This window comes from Ixodes scapularis, unplaced genomic scaffold (genome assembly GCF_016920785.2).
Source record: "Ixodes scapularis isolate PalLabHiFi unplaced genomic scaffold, ASM1692078v2 PGA_scaffold3__209_contigs__length_174095766, whole genome shotgun sequence".
Lineage (NCBI taxonomy): Eukaryota > Metazoa > Arthropoda > Arachnida > Ixodida > Ixodidae > Ixodes > Ixodes scapularis.
The window spans coordinates 59,240,926-59,258,526 of record NW_024609868.1 but is presented as its reverse complement, the minus strand read 5'-3'; the positions used below and the strand labels follow the sequence as shown (position 1 = coordinate 59,258,526).

The following is a 17,601-nucleotide window of genomic DNA, read 5'->3' as shown; positions in this document are numbered from 1 at the left end:
CCGGAATTTCATAATCGTACTCTCGAGCGCATTTCTTTGTACTGTGCAGGACACAAGGGTCTTGTTTTAGGATTAAACTGACTTTGCAAGGTAAAAAAATTAAACAAGAAACTTTTTTTTCGTACTGCTACAGAGGTGCTGCGAGGAACCTTGGGAAATCATATATTAAAAACCGGAGGCTGTCGCCTTCATAGACGAAATACACAGTATTGATTCGAAATTGGTGCGCTTCTCAATTTGTCAGCTTCATGGAAGAGTTCGGTGACAGTTAACAGTGAAGTAACTGTGATGTGCGTATGTTGATGAAGCCGGAAGTTAGCCCTAATGAACGTCCTCGAAATGAAAGCTACGCTTTCATTCCGCTGTATGTTTCGAGAGTTAGTGGCCCCTACTCCTTTTAACTATAATATCAAGACAAAGATAGCGCAAAAAAAAAAAACACGAAAGCTCGCGTTTTTCGTTTTTTCTGTCGAACACATACGTGGGATCACTCCACGTTTGATAACGTGACTAGCGCTCGTGGGCTATGATTGGGTAATTAAAAATATCTCTGGTTTGGAAATAATGCTCCTCAGCTTTTTTTCTCGGTGATGGCACTTTTCTTAGATAGAATTAGGAGAGCGTGTTGGTTAAATATATTGGTATGGGAACGCAAAAGAAGACAAGGGACACGCAAAAACACGTCAGACACGGACAGCGTTCAACACGCAAAAAAGTTCATTCTCTCTTCCGGCTTGCAGAGCCGGAGTGATCTTGACAGCGCCCCTGCTGGCTCCCGGCCACGCTCATCCCTCTCCCCCCGACCAAGGCTCCTTATCTCCTTCTCGAGAAAACCTTCCTCCTTTCTTGTCAATTTAAGGGATTTGTGACCCACATCGTTGTCTCTTCTCTGAATGACGAAGGCATCGGCTACGAATTTGTCACTCCCATTGTTGTCGCTTTTCTGTATGAGGAAGGCCTCGGCTACCTCCCACTCCATTCGAGCTTAAAACGGCTACCCCTAAATGATGACAATAATTTTTGAATATTTATTTATAGGTGTTAGTGTTGAACTCAACGTTTCTCCAGACTTAAAATCAGCATTTGCTTATCTGAAGGAAAACAGCGCAAAAAAAAAAAAAGACAAAGGACAAGTCGAGGAAACATACGCACCCGCACTTGATGTGTACATATTACGACTTCTCCCTTATCTTTTGTTTTTTTCGCAGTTTTTTTCGCATTATTAGCTTACCTAACCTTATACTCATTTACAGTTCATTTTTACACCAGAGGATGATTCTGAAACTCGATTTTCACCACAAAAAGCAGCCCGTGTACAAAGTTGATTCAATTGTATTTTGACGAAAATGCTGTTGTACACGAATGTAGTTGAAAACACTCTAATGGTATACTCAGACGGTACTTGAACGGTTTGGAGGACCGCTATCGAACGGCAGTTTACTCCGTTTATTTTATTGTTTCCGTTGCTCCTAATGCTTCATTTCGTTGTTTTGCAATTTTAATGCCAGAAGACCTTGTCGATGGTAATCGGCTTCTTTCTCGATGAAGCAAAGTGTACAAAATTAAGTTCCCGTCCTCGGGATGACTATGGCACAGGAATTTAGTCATTCCACGTAAAAATGTTTGTGGCCTTTACACTGAAGTTGGCAAATTTCATTACCATTGGACGTCGTGGGAAAGACAGAACTGTTATATGGCAATCTTATTTTTTCCTGCACCTTTTGTTGCTTCTTATCACATACAACGTAAGGAAGAAGTTCATTCAACGTGTAATGTTTAAAAGTTCGGGTAACTGCAAGCTTTGTTTCTGAAATGAAATGTAAGCACAAGTGACCAAACATGATAGCAGCTTCTCCAAAAGCAAGACCTAATACATTTTTCACACCCCGAAAAACAAACAAACATGAAGCCTTGGGGAATGCGACACGAATTCGGACTCCATTTGTGCTAAACAATTTTCAGAAGCACTACTTTTCGCAAAAACACTATGTAGAGTGCACTCTGTTTTACTCTCTCCACCTTCAAACAAAGGTTCGCAAGCCTCGTTCAAATTGAAAACAGCCAAAAATATTGTTACCTGTACTTTCCGTTTACGTATTTCAGGCTATTCAAGAATGGATCAAGGAGAGTTATAGCCTTCGGTGAGCTCAAATTTATCTCTCTTGTATACAAAAAACAAATTTTGGCAGACTCTCATTTGTATTAGTTTGATTGATTTTTTTTTCTCACACAATGTCTCGAGAAACATGGTAAATGGCTGATCTGTTTTTCTCGACAAAGCATTATCATATGATTATATTTTTGGCAGGCAGGAATAAGCCAGCATCAAATCAAAAACACAAGTTGCAAGAAAAATAAACATTAAAACAATAATTCGTAGCAAAAAGGCAAAAGGCAAGGTTCGTACAACAACGGCTACTAAATTCTTACATGATTACATAATAAATAAAGCGTGCGGAACATTCTTTATATAATGTAGAGAAACAATAGGACATGTTATAAAATTTGTTATGCGGGACATAATAGAATTCACATTTGATATTGTTTCTTAAACAAGTATTTTATGGCAAAGTATTGAATAATTGTTAAAACGGTGTGGTGTTCGCTTAGGATGAGACATATTAATTGTGCAAATAGATTAGTTCAACAGTATGTCCTTGAGCGAGGTATAAAACTATATTAGCACGTCGAACATTGTACTGCGTATTACTAAAAAGGTATAGGTCGAAGAATGTGGAGAGGTCACGTTTCAACTCGATTTAAGCATTTATTGCAAGCTTGAGTTGCAATAGTTGAGCAGGAGTAGTTATGTTCCATACGCTGAAATATTCCAATAAAGTGTTTTGCTCTTTTTCCTGAAAATCCCCTTTCTAGGCTTTGCTTAGTTCTTGCACCCCAAACAATAGAGAGAAATGAAGATTGGAATGAACTAGATAATAATATATGTGCCGCTTTAAGCAGTTTGTTACCGTGGCGATGTAAGAACTTGGTCGCCTTCGCCACAGGATAGTCATATTTACTCGTCACTAGCAAGACTCACCCAGAAGCTGACGATCGGTATGAGCGTTCGGATAAGAGGTAATTAATAGCCATCGTCAACCACGATTACTTCTTTATTATGTATTTGCCTACGATCACAATTCCGAGGCGCTTGAAAGTACATTTGGATTATGGGGATTTAAATATATTATTTTATTTCTTACTTGTATTCCTTCCGGATTTTAAAGCTACGGTCAAAAACATACAACGCTTTTTTTATATTGACGCTGCTTAAGGGCCATAAATCAATAACTGCGCTTTAGGCAAATGGTGCCAAAAATAAACCAGTTATAGGTATGTGTTGCAAGCCTAGAAATATTGGATTCCTTGAACTTAGCGCAGTCTATTCGAGGTTTTGTAGATGCCAACTGTTTTAGGAAATAGCGGATTTAGACGAACATTATCACACAAATTTGAAGGTTTCTTTAAGCAATACTGTTCTGGACGGCTAAAATATTTAGGCTTGGCTTCGTCTGTGATTTGCCCGGTTTTCATTAAGAGAAAAAAATCTCATGACCGTGATAAGAAAATCTAACAGAATTGATAAAGAGCTCGCCTATCAAGGGCTCATGTATCACTAAATTTTAGAAGATACTTAATGCAACCGCAGTAGATATTTCGGCACGCATGTCAAGGCACTTGGCTTCTGATCGCCAGTGGTAACATCCTAGTCTGAAATATTTAAACTAGAAGACGTACATACAAGGTGTAAACAAATTTACAGGTTTTGTTTTCACATTTTAAATAAACTACGCATCGCCGAACGTTCATTCTTTGCCCAAATTTAGCGCTAGCAGTTCGAACCAGTTGCCAAAGATTCGGAACTTTCCATTATATAATTCAAAAGTTATAGGTGATTTTCTGATACTTTCAATGAAAAAACGATGGCCAATGGAGCCCTCAAGTACATGAAGCTCAATTCGACTAGTGTTGGGACCGAGGGGGTTCTCCGGGTAGCGTCACGCAGGGCCAGGCCAGGAAAGGAGCAGCGGGCAGACTCCCGTCCAGGAACATGACGAGGCGGAAGGGTCTCTCGCAACGAAACTTTGTTTAATACATATGTACAAAGTATTTACAACGTCCGAGAGCACAGATGCGACAATCATGTTTGCCCCTTTTATAGGGTCGCTCTTCGGTACTCTCGCGGCTGGCAGCCAATGGTGGCCGAGCTGCCAACAAATCATGTTCAGGCCCCGCCTCCACTCATCCCCTGAGCACGCCCACACCCACATGCACACACTGCAGCTGTGGCCGGACTTTACACTCCGGCGCCGAGGCACCCTTGCCCTCGAAAGCTGCGCCGAGGAGGCGAGAGCAAGGGGTCCATTGTTTGCCCGGGTGACGACGTTGGCCGTGGTAGTGCTGACCCCTCCATCAGACGGCGTTGAGGCACGGGAAAGGGCTTGGCCGGATCATCCGCAGGTGGCGTCCGGGGATAATCCCACCCTCACGGAGGTCCCGCAGCTGGCGCGTCGTTACCCGGAATCCTGGCCCGGTGATCCTCCCGGTTCTTGAGTCGGCTGACCCCGTTTCGGACCAGCGTTAACGCAGCCAGAAAGAAGGGTCCGGCTTAGCTCCGCGCCTAGGTGGGGCGACGCCAACACGGTGGTCCCACGGCACCCCCTCGTCGCCTCTCGCCTCGTTTCCGGGCAAGCCGACCGGAGCCATGTGGCGATGCTACTCAATGAGTTCACCGTTGCCGGACGGATTAGATGGGGAGGGTCTGGTCCGGGGCTTTTCCGTTTTCACAACACTAGTTGGAGAACGGACGAAAACGGGCGAAAACGGTCGAAAACGGGCCCCCTGTTCCCAATGCAGTTTCAGATAATATTTTATAACTTTTGATTGAGATAGCGGCTAGTTCTGAAACATTGACGTGTACGATTTGTGCTACATTTTGTGGGGAAAATGAGCGTTTAATAATGCGCACTCTGTGTTGCAGTCAAAAAAATGTAATTATTTTTCTAACACTTTGTATTATCCAGCAGTATGCTAGTGCCACAAACTGTGCTAAGTAGCAGGCAGGCGTGACATCGTGATAAACATGGTCGATGTACATTTTATTACTAAAAAATAAACTTTGCTCGGATATAGGGCAGGCTAGGTGTTATGCAGGCTGTCGTAGTTGAGAGTGCAGAAAGATAGAATCAAGCAAATAACTTTGGAGCACAAGAATTATAATATTACATTTAGCGCTACTCTTGTAAAGAAAGCAGCCCCCAAAAAACCACAGATTGGAAAATTCAATTGTCAGTACTACTTTGGTATTGAATATTTCCACAGTGGTGCAGCTCTAAAATTATGTATATAAAAGAAAACCCAAGCGTCCTCTTCGGGTAATTGTAGAAAGATTTGAATTCAATTACGGTTTGATAATTCCATTTCCATCAGCTTTTCCTTTGAGCTTCTCACATTTAAGAATATTAGAAAGTTCACTAACAGGTGACGTTCCAGAAAATACTACGACCAAAATAAATATGAGGTAGATTGACCTCTTACCATAAAGCTCTACAAACAATAGCCCATCAGGGTAGTCTATGGCCCCATACCTAAAACCTTGACAATAGAATAAGAGCACGCTATCTTCTTTGCTGCAAAACGGTATTCAAAAGATGTATGTGTGCAAATGTCTCGCCTAATTTACATTTACCAGATATGCGTGAATAATTTTCCGAAGAGAGTGGTATTTTATCTCTACATTACAAAATAGCGCAAGCATATAAATGCTCAGTTTGCAATCCAGTGACAAGCGTTGAAATTATGAGAGACTGAACGTGCCTCCCAACGACCGGTGCTATTCACTTGAAGTCACGCGAAACCGCGAAGTACTTTTGTATTTTCAGGTACAAATTTCCATAACGCGAAAGAATAAAAACATATGCCGGTATTTTGACACTTGGCAAACGAGGCTAGTATAAACGTTCGATGGCCGAGCCAATTCGCAAACTCGGGAAACTGCAGAGAGGTGCATAAAACAATTTTCGGAGCTTCTGCAACATGTGGCGACACTGATATAATTTTTGGTGCAGCGGAATAAATTAATAAATATTTATTTTTCTCCTTTTTTTTAGTATTCCCGACAGGCACCGCTAAGGTCTTTGAGGCAACATATCGCCCTGCAGTCAGAAGCAGAGGTCGGAGTTTTTGTGGTCCATAGAAAAGTCAACCGAGGAGTTCGCGATCCTTTGCAGTTATAGACCGGGTCTAAGGTGCACAAACGTTGTTGCCTTCCGCAAAGCTGGGGAGTGTTTTTTTTTTTATGATCTTTCCATGGCATTCGGATTCATAGAAAGTGTACTCTCGTTTGGCAGGGCCAAAACATGCGGATTCATAATAAACACTATGGCTATTTTCAAGCAAGCAAAAGTGTAAGAAGTGTTTTGAAGATAAATACAGTAAGCAAGATTTCAAGTTTTCAAATTGTTGTTTGATATGTTTCGCCCCAATCATGGCACTTTACTTTTGCACCAAAATGTGAAAATGTCCACACTTTAAAAAACAAAACCGCAACTGCTTTAAAACAATTAACGCGCAGGAAAGCTTATACTAGTTTAACCGAAGCTGCCATGTTTTCTCCTTTAAAAAGCGAAACAAATATATCCATGTTTGCTGCCATTTGAACTTACAAATCCCAGCCTACTTTGATCAAGTAAAACTCCGCCTGCATGAAATAGGGTATGCCCCTTAGTATCGTTGACAGACCGTCATACCTATGGGCTAAGGACAAGTGATGTGACCAAATTTATGCCAATATATATTCTAAAAATTACACATCGTCTACTTTCGCGAGCCTTCAGAGAGTGAGTCACTGCAAGCTAAAAATGAAGTCCCCAATGTAACACTGAGCGTGATGCCAGCACTTGAAAATTTATGTACAGTTTCAGATTGCTGACATTATTTGTAAATCTAAACTTATTTGTGCCCGTTTGTCATTTGCCGAGATCGCCGGGAATGCTTGCCCTCTCCAAGTTCTCAAATAAAAGAAACAGACGCAAATTTGTTGAAAGTTGATGTTCAATATTTTGCGAACATTTTTCAACACGTATAATTAAAAAAAAAACAACAACAGGGGAAGTCACTTGTGCCAATTTAAAGATCATTTCATCGAATGACGAAGCCCCGAAAACATTTGAAAGTATCCCCTTCCTTACACAAAATAAAAGCCGTCTGTGATAGGACGTAATAATTACCGTTATAAGCCGAGAGCCAGGGCGTAACTTAGTACCTCTCCAGTCTATAACTATGCTCAAACAATGATTGGTCCATTCAGTGTGCAATGTTCCACAAAACAACCGCGCTCTCTTTCACTTAAAAAGGTCTCTGGGTCATTCCATGCCAAACGTCCCAGGCGTGACGCTCGACCATTGCCGATTCATCTGAAAAAAATCACAGGTGTTCTTTATGTGTTGAATAGTCACTTGCCTAAATATTTTCGCACACAAAAATATCTTGGCCGCGCTAGCGCGGCTTGAAATTCCCAAAAAGGCACGAAACTAGGCACAAGTAAAAAAATTGCCAAAAGTACAGATATTTACTTATCAAGGTACAATTTTTTCGGTCCAATTTTACTGGCATTATTGCTTGATGTGAGGCCGATTTTAAATAATTTAGTTGTTTTTGTTTTGTTTGTTTTTAATTGAAGACAAAATGCTGAATTTGTGCCACGTTCGGGATTTTTTCGCTTAAATTTGGGAGTCTGTATACCCGTACTAGGATTGTTTTCCGCTTCTATTGTAGATATATGTTTTGTATGAAATGGCTTGCTACTGTTAACAAAAAGCTTTTTGTCATATTAAAGGTTAAAGTTCCATAAAACGGCATGTTGGTTTAAATTAAACCGGAAATTTCGTCGTGAGGTGGTCCAAGTAAAAAATATGCCAGGCAATTCACGCGAAAGAGCGCCATACAAACTTGTGATTTATAAAATTTAAACGAAGTAATATTTTTTAAGCGAGAAAATATTTTTTGAAGTTGAGCTCCAGAGACACCGCGCGGAGTGGTTCCATGCGGCAGCTTCTCCACACAGCACGACGGAATCGACCTTATCCGAGCCGTGGCGCATGCTTTGTTGCTAGCTATCACCTAGGGCCATCTATGTGCTTGTAAATAAACTATTCATCTTGTTTAGCTCACGCCCTTCATTTTAGGTTACAAGATGTACTTTTCTGCAAATAGAGCTTGTGTACTTAGTAACGGTGTAGTTACGTTCCCGTCCAGTTTGAAAACGGCTAAAAAAGCGACCTGTAGACTCTGGTTAAAAACTTCACAGATGGCACCGAGAGCTCCCAGCTTTATAACGTAACACTCACCAGGCACAAGCCACTTCCTGGAAAAATTACGAATAAAGACCTGTGTTTTCTTGCTGCCTACTTTGTGACAACTTATTGCTGCGCAAACTAAGCTGCATGCCCCATTTAGAACACCAGAACGTGCCTGGGCTCAGATAAGGTCTATTGCCGTCGTGCTGTGTGGAGAAGCTGCCGCATGAAACCACTCCGCGCGGTGTCGCGGGAGCTCAACTTCAAAAAATATTTTCTCGCTCAAAAAAATATTACTTCGTTTAAAGTTTATAAATCATAAGTTCATATGGCGCTCTTTCGCTTGAGTGGTCTGGCATACTTTTACTTGGACCACCTCACTGCGAAATTTGCGGTTCAATTTAAACCAAAATGCCGTTTTACGCAACTTTAAACTTTAAAATAACAAAAACCTTTCTTTTAACGGTAGCAAGCTATTTCATGAAAAAAAGTTTATCTACAGTATATACAGTATATCTACAGTAAACAAAAAATCTAAAAAAACGGCTCAAATTCAGCATTTTGTCTTCAATTAAACAAAGAAACAAAGAAACAACTAAATTATTTAAAATCGGGTTCATATGAAGCAATAATGCAAGTAGAATTAGACAGAAAATATTTTCCATTGATAACTAAATATCTATACTTTTGGCTATTTTTTTACTTGTGCCTAGTTCCGCGCTTCTTCGGGAATTTCAAGCCGCGCTAGCGCGGCCAGAAAAGTTTTATGTACAAAAATATTTAGGCGAGTCAATATTCAACACATAGGAAACCCCTGTAATTTTTTTCAAAAGAATCGGCGGTGGTCGAGCGTCACGCCTGGGACGTTTGTTATGGAATGACCCCTCTGGTTCTTTTAAAAATGCCCGTGTGTCTCGCATAGCCAATCACTGCTTATAGCAAAAAGGAAAGTATGTTTATACCTCAAATTTAAGTGTTCTATGGAACAGTGAGAATGTCGCTTTACATGCTCACGTCATGGCAGTATGTTTGTTCATTTACGCAGTAATAAAAATGACGCAAGAACAAGATGTTGGGCTGCCGCATGGAGGAAGATGTTTTCGTCCTATAAAACGACGGGTGGTCAATAAAAATGTATGTTTGGGAAGTACTTTTATTACATTGTACTTAAAATACTACATCAAGGAGGACGAAGAAGAAGTGATTCGAAGTCGGTTGCGTTTTTGAGCCTCGCTCTTCTGGATCAACATTTTAATATTATAAGACGGTCTAAAACATTCCAACTTCATTCGTACGTTGCCTACTCCTGTCCACTTTGAGGTCGGCCGCACTGGGGCTTGCCCTGGTGCCCGTGAATCGACCATGGCCATGTCTACTGGGCCAACGCCACCTTCGCCACATTCCAGTCATCGCGCCTCCACTGATCAGTACAGTCTGCCTTCGTCCGTCTGTGGCAGCTCACTCGCTGAATCAGAACAGGACACACCCATGAATAGCGCAGAGGACATCACTCCAGGTCAGCAATGCGCTACAACCTCTTCGCGGCGAGTCATTGTGCCATCCAGTGACATAGAACTCTCCGATTTTGACGACTTGGATTGGACTGATGTCGCCAGGAAAAAGCGAAAAAAGAACAGCCCTAATTCCAGCCCAAGCGTTGAAACAGTCCGCAGTACTGCAGTAGTACCTGAAGGACTTACTGTTATATTTGCGCCAGTCGAGCACGGCCAAGTTATTACGTCGCTGAGCAGCCTGAGACTCTCCAATACTCTGGCGAAGACGTTCCCGGAATGCATCCTGGAGATCAGGTACAACAGCCGCCTCAATCTCGTTGCCGTGGACGTGAGAAACGGACAGACAACACGAGGATTGCTACGCTGCACAGAGCTCTGCGGAATCAAAGTCAGAGCATACGAGCCTCTCCCCAGACACTGCGCCACAGGTGTAATCAAAGATGTGGACACTACGCTGACCGACGAGGAGATCACCAACAACTTAAGATCTCCTGAAAACAGAGTTGCACGTTTGCGACGGCTAGGTAAAAGTTCGGCAATTAAGATCTCTTTCTGCGGATCTTCATTGCCAAGCTTCGTCTACCTTGGTCTTGTTCGGCATCCAGTTACTCCCTTCCAAGAGAAACCTGTCCAATGCCGCAAGTGCTGCCGTTATGGACACCGTGAGGCCTCCTGCAAGCACAGTCCTGTGTGCAAGCGCTGCGGTAACACGCACGAGGACAGGGACTCCTGCACTGCTCAAGAGAAGTGCGTAAACTGCAGAGCCGCTCACTCTGCTACATCAACATCCTGTTCTAAATGGCAGCAAGAAAAAAAGACGAGGAATTATGCCAAGGAACATGCAGTCGATTATTATAGTGCCAAAGCTGCAGTTCAAGCATCCGACTGGCCCGAGTTGCCCAGAAAAAGTGAAGGGTCTTCTTCAACAACGCAAGACACCTTGACTAGCACAACTGAAAACCAGCGGCCTGAGAGACCGACCTATGCTACACTAATCAAGCTGCCCAGAAAGGATAAACCAAAGGCACCTCTGACTAAAGAAGGGCCCAGTTCAAACGGAGCAAATCCACTCGAGGATCCAAAAACTACAGGGAGCGCGCCCACCGATCCAAGACAGCGCAGAACAACAAAACGGAGGACTCTGTCCGTTTCAACAGACACAGCTCAAAGCAAGGGGTGGGTCTTGAACCTTCAAGCAGCAGCAAACTTCGCCTGCAGGTTCTTGGAATCTGTTGATGCAGAATGGGCCCGCAGCATTCTTACACTTCTTCAACTGGCCCTTCCCCTTATTCGATCCTTGTAAATGTCGACCTGTATTCCCCCTGCATCCACCACACCACGGTCTTCTTCAGACCTCACGGTATGGCAGTGGAATTGCCGAAGTTTCCGAAAAAAACGCTGCAGTCTCATCCAGTATATCCAATCGCAAACTCCCCCACCCGACATCATCTTTCTACAGGAGCCTCGTACCCTTCCCAATCTTCCTGCATATGTCACATATGTGGCACACAATGATCCTGATAAAGACCACCTTGTGGCAACCCTAGTCAAGCGCGTTCATACCGCCGTCGACTTAACCTTCGACAGCCAGGCCGTTCCACATGTATTACTTGAACTCCTTCCTGCAAATCCACGCACGCGTAACACCCAATCCCTCCGTCTACTCAACATCTACAGCCTCCCTCAAGATCGTCATGCACGGTTTGACAAGTTGTTTGAAGCCGCACGCTGCAAGGGTTGCGCCACATTCATTGGAGGCGATTTTAACGCTCCACATCCAACTTGGGGTTACCCTCGTGACACACCTAAAGGCCGAAAGCTCCACACTCTGATTCAACAACAGAATCTCACTTTACTTACTGATTCATCGACACCCACACGTCTTGGAACCAGCGTTGCACGAGACACGTGCCCAGACCTTACCATGTACCGTGGCACTAAACACTGCACCTGGCAGAACCTTGAGGAACAGCTCGGCAGTGACCATTCGATTCTTGAAACCCGTATCCACACTAAAGACTTCACAGGGGAAGCACGCCACATCCGTATCACAGACTGGCCTGCCTTTCGCGCATCGTCCTCCTCTTATACCTCCTCCGACACACTCACCGATTGGGTGCAGGCACTGCAAACCCGGCTAAACCGACACACGCGCACCCTTACTACCACTCCAGATGCACCGGATATAGACTCCCACCTACTCCATCTGTGGGAAGCACGTCGTAGCCTAACCAAACGGTGGCGACGTCAACGCCGCAACAAGAGGCTAAAACTACGTATTGCCCAACTTACTGTTGATGCTGCAGACTATGCTACCAACCTTACTGGTGAAAACTGGCACGCGCTATGTGACAATCTCAATGGCACGCTCGGTACCGCACGAACGTGGTCCCTACTCCGTCACCTCATACAGCCCGGTCAAGCCAAATCGCACAGGGCCAAGGGCATTCATAAACTTCTACGCGCCACTAACCTAACAGACGCCCAATGCCTCACTCAGCTACGACAACGCTACCTTCCCCCTCCTGACGCTCCACGTTACGCGGACTACATGGGTCCCCCCAACACACTCCCTTATCTTAACGCACCGATCGCAGCAATTGAGATTCGCGCTGCACTGACCGACATACGCCGCAACACATCCCCTGGTCCTGACCAGGTCCGCTACTCTCTTCTCTACAACCTCTCGGATTCGGACACCACGCAGCTTACTACCTACTTGAACGAGGTGTGGGAGTCGGGTACCCTTCCCAAGGAGTGGAAGGAAGCAACAGTGGTTCTGATTCCCAAGCCTGGCAAACCCCTCTCCTTGGAGAATTTGCGCCCGATTTCTCTTACCTCGTGTCTGGGCAAACTGCTTGAGAAGGTTGTACAGCTTCGCCTCCACAAATTTCTTGCGGACACATCAGCTCTTCCTGACACCCTTTATGACTACCGTAGTGGCATTTCTACCCAGGACGTACTGCTCCGTCTCCAACATGATGTTTTAGACTCGCCGAGCACTGCTCAATATCGCGCCGTCCTTGCCGCAGATCTTAAGGGGGCCTTTGACAACCTCTCCCACGACCTGGTCCTTGAACAGTTGGCAGCCACTGGCTGCGGAGTGAAAGTGTACAATTACGTCCGCAATTTCCTCCGTGACCGATCTGCCAGCCTCGCCCTTGGTCATCTTCGCTCTCCTTCCGCGCCAGTGGCAAACCGTGGCACACAGCAAGGCTCTGTACTTTCTCCGCTCCTGTTTAACCTTGCCATGCGAGGTCTTCCTCCCCTTCTGGATCAGATCTCGGATGTCAGACATGCAATTTATGCTGATGACATTACTGTCTGGGTAACGAAAGGCTCCCTCGGACACATAGAGACTCAGCTACAAGAAGCCGCCACTACCATCGAGCACTACGCCCGGCGTGGAGGCCTCACCTGTTCTCCCACGAAGTCAGAATTACTAATCGTGACAAAACACGCTCGCGGACAGACCGACCTCCCCATTACCATCACATTAGACGACAAACCCGTCCCGCGTAAATCGGCCATACGGGTGCTTGGCTTTGTGTCACAATCCAACGCTAAAGCAACTCAAACCCTCCATCAACTCACCACCCAGTGCAACCAAATTATGCACATGCTTTGTCGCGTCTCAAATCGTCGACATGGCCTTAAAGAGGCGGATGCCCTACGCCTTGTCCAGGCCTTGATACACACTCGCTTAACCTACCACCTTCCTTACCACAACCTCACCCAGACCGAACACACTCGTATGTCTGTATTGCTGCGGAAGGCGCAGAAACTTGCTCTCGGCCTCCCTGTTCGCACAGCCACCGTTTGCCTCGAGAGGCTTGGGGTGACCAACACTCTGGAGGAGCTCATGGAAGCTCATCGGGCTGCCCAGTTGACGCGCTTGCGCTGCACGGCTCAGGGGCGGGCACTCCTTGCCACCCTTGGTTTTCCACCCTGTCCCGCTACCCTCGCAGCTGAGGGTCTCTCCCCCGCTGCGCGTGCCAGACTCACTGTGGCTCCCATCCCCCGTCATATGAATCCTACCCGCCACTCGGCTAGGCGCGACCATCGTTCGCGCTACCTCCGACGCGCGTATCCGGTAGGTTGCGATACCGTTCGTGCCCTCTTCACGGACGCCAGCCCACAGGGTGTGCGCGGGGGTATTACAGTTGTCGTGGACTCTGATCTCAGGACAGTCCACGCGGCCACTGAGCGTGGTCTTACCGACGTCTCCATCCTGGAAGAACGAGCGGTCGCCAGGGCAATACTTTCTACCTCCTTTCTTTCCTCCTCCATGCCCATTCACATTCTCACTGATTCGCAGACGACCTGTCGGCACTTCCTATATAACACCTTACATCCTTCCACTGCATCTTTACTCGACCCGTTCCTATCCTCCACCTCCCACAATTTCCGGCTGATATGGGTGCCTGGGCACGCAGCCGTCCCCGGTAATGAGCGCGCTCATGCGCTCGCCCGAGACCTCTCACACCGGGCGCCAGGGGAAGACTTTGTCAGCATCCAACCAGCCCCTTACTCCTACAGCACTCACCTTGCAGAGCTACGCCTCGCTCGGCAGCATTATCCGCCTCCTCACCCTTCCCTTACTCGCAGAGACGCCGTAATATGGCGACAACTGCAAACTAACACTTTCGCGACCCCCCTCTTCTACTCTTACCTCTACCCGTCACTCAGCCCGCCTCAGTGCCCGCACTGCGGCGACCGTCCCAACCTTTTTCACATGGTCTGGCAGTGCCGGCTCATTCCCGCCGTCCCACCCAATCCCAATCCCACCCCCACCTCCTGGGAGGAGCGGCTGACCGATGACACGGCCACTGGCCAGCAATCGCTGGTGGACCGCGCCAAGGCGGTCGCCGCCACATATGGGGCCCCGGACTAGGGGCTCCACCCGAGAGTTTGTCACACGTCGCTACAATAAAAGTTTATTCACTCACTCAAGTGGACTAAGAAAACTTGAAATTTACTTGCAGTACATTCTCCGATTATGTACTTGTACTTCACTTAAAGTAAGTTTCTGGTACATTTAGTGGAAAATGCAACTTCCGACTTCAAAGTACATTCCCCAAATTTGGTGTTGTTCAATTTGTATCACAAGAACAAGCTTTGTCAACTCTGAAGAAATGCTGGGAAGGTGAGTACTCCCCGAACTCTAACCAAAAAAAACAAAAAGTGTATCATCGTGTGAAATCGCGCTGTCGTCTTTCGAGACGTCATTTGGTTATTTCTCCAAGTGAAGAAATTGCGGCTATAAGACCGATACAAACATGCGCCTTTTTAGTTGATTGTGTTATATATTTAGTCAGCGAGGATAAAACAACTAGTTTGTGGCCATTTTGCTTTATTCATTCTTGGCCGCCATTTCCGAAAATAACTTATGCACCTCCAATTACCCTGAATAAGGACCTACGAATAAAAACAAAACACTGAATGAAAGGGTACATGAAAGGTTGCGTTAAAAAGTACTTATACCTTCCTTTGAAAGTACATTCTGATTTAGTAGTCTCTTTTAAATACATTGCGCCCAGTTCTCTCACTGCTTTACTTGTTGTACATAACCTCTCGGTTGCATTGCACTTTACCTCGAGTACTTTTTAGATGTACCTTACCAACACTGCACAAATTCCCCTTTGCCCTACTACTGTGACAAAGCCGGTACTAACACTGAGTATGATGTGGTCGTCAAGAAAACTGGGTCGCGTGGCACATGAAGAGGATGCCTGTGCCGCCTTTTGAAACGGGCAGAGCCTGGAGAGCCTCGTTCGCGTGGCTGATGTCTTGGAAACATTTCTTGGTTGCGACAGCTGGCTTCGCAGTCTTGTGTCGTGCACGATAAGCACGCGGGCGCTCTGAGGCTGTTTTGTTTGTGGATGCCAGGAGCTCTGAGACGCAGTCGACGGAACATACGAATAGCAGAACAAAAGGAACGCGCAGTTGCCGAGTCGAGTGAGCGTCAGCGCGCTGAGAAACTAAAGAAAAAGTAAACAGCAAGCGCGTCGGGCTGAAAGCGCGGAGTGCTCGCTCGTTTAGAGCGCGCTGTAATCAGACTCCTGACTGTTAACTACAAACTGTTATGGAATGCTATTACAGGTCACACAGGGTTAAATGTAATGAATTACCGTCAGTAATTACTTGTGTTAAAAGGTAATTGATTAATTTAATTGTTACGTAACAGATTACTTTCACGTTACTTTCCATCGGACGCTTTTCAAGAAATAAAAAAAATGTGATGTTTCTATAAATTCGTATTACAGCACCGCATTCAGTGTCTTACAGTGCCACATTATTGAGACCGTTCTAAGTAGTAAAGAATGAGAGCGATACATTTAATCTCATTCGTCGGTGGGAAAATAAAAAAAAAAATGCAGTAGAAGCCCTGCCTTCAGTCGGTGCACGTTGCCTCCCTTGGGCGGTTTGGTCGTGCACTCCTAAGATTTCGGGATATTATCGAAAATAAAAAGCAGAGAACTCAGGTTTGGCAGAGCTCTGGTTACGCTGGCGCTAAGTACAAGAAAGCATTTTTGAATATCAATCTCTCGTGCTCATGGCGTTCCCAAACCGGTGGCCATGAGTTCGTAGAAGGGCGTTTCATCGACAGATCGTTCCGTCGACACTGCGACGTTTCATCCAGAGTTCATTTCTTTGGTATTTGCTCGCGTTCATTCTGTTAACACACACTGTGACGTTTTCGTCGACAGCTTCCTTTGGTGCACATTGCATCGGAAACCGGTATCCTAAAGGTGGCCTAGCTCGCCATACCCTCGGCGGTAACTTCTGACGAGGCTTTTCGTAAGCCCGAGCCTGATATTAAAATTAAATTTTCCCACGGGAGAAGAGCGAAGCCCGGGGAGAGCTCTGGTTGGGACTGTGACAGAGTCGACATACACAGCAGAAAAAGTTTGCTCACTTACAAGAACTTAGGCAATTTATGTCTCCGCGCACACACGTACGAAAGCAGGAAAAATAATTAATCGCTCTACAGTCTGGTTGCGCGAGAAACAAACATGACTATGCGGACAAAAAAAAAATCAACGCAAACCATATTTTGAAGAAAAGAGAAGCAACGGGTGAATGTCCGAAACTTGGTCCGGGCGGCGGCTAGGATGGCGCTCTTCCACCGTCTGTTGAAACGAGAGAAGTCTTCATGTGCCTCGGTACTTTTGGTGGCTGAACGACAATCACCCACGCGCTCACACAACCGGAGGCTTGAAGCGGCGCCTCGATCTGTCCGACTTCTTCCCCGCGTTCCAACGTCCGGCGCTATTCTGTCACTGTGCCTCCTGTGCCCCCTCCCAGCTCTAATGACTTAAGCCTGGTTCAGATAGTTGCGTTTGACTGCGTTGCGGCTGCGAGAAACCAGGACACCCCTGCTGCTTATATCGCGTGCCAAGATGATACCTTGAATCGAATTCCAAGCTTCATACGAAGCACAGATGTGCCGGTGTCTCGCTTTCGGTTCTCGACGCAACGCAGTCAAACGCACTTAAACGCAAGTGTCTGGACCGGCCTTCAGAGTTGCTTTCACCCTGAGTATTTCGGGGCGCGAGCACTCACTATCGCGCAGTCCACGTAGGCTGCTAAGAACGACACTCTTGATAGTGCGAAATGCACGCTGCAAAAGAACGGTGTAAGCTGGCCATCAGCACGCGCTCAGCAGTCGCACACACAGCTATGGCCGCCATCTAATACTCCTTTACTCTGTTTCCCCTGACTATTAACTGCGGCATACTCCACGAACCGTCTCAATCAATTTAGCGCTGTGAACGTATACGTATCAC

General features: G+C 45.7%; 1 protein-coding gene across 1 annotated transcript in view; it reads right to left on the bottom strand.

Annotated features, from left to right (window-relative positions):
• The window catches only part of LOC121837192, a 126,227-nt gene extending 112,049 nt beyond the window's left edge, over positions 1-14,178 (bottom strand). Inside the window, exons 1-2 of the mRNA XM_042292740.1 lie at positions 14,164-14,178; positions 13,887-14,042 (exon numbers count right to left, since the gene is read on the bottom strand). Of these exons, the coding sequence (XP_042148674.1) occupies positions 13,887-14,042; positions 14,164-14,178 (171 nt within the window). The remainder of the gene's footprint in view (positions 1-13,886; positions 14,043-14,163) is intronic.
• Positions 14,179-17,601: the final 3,423 nt, after the last annotated feature.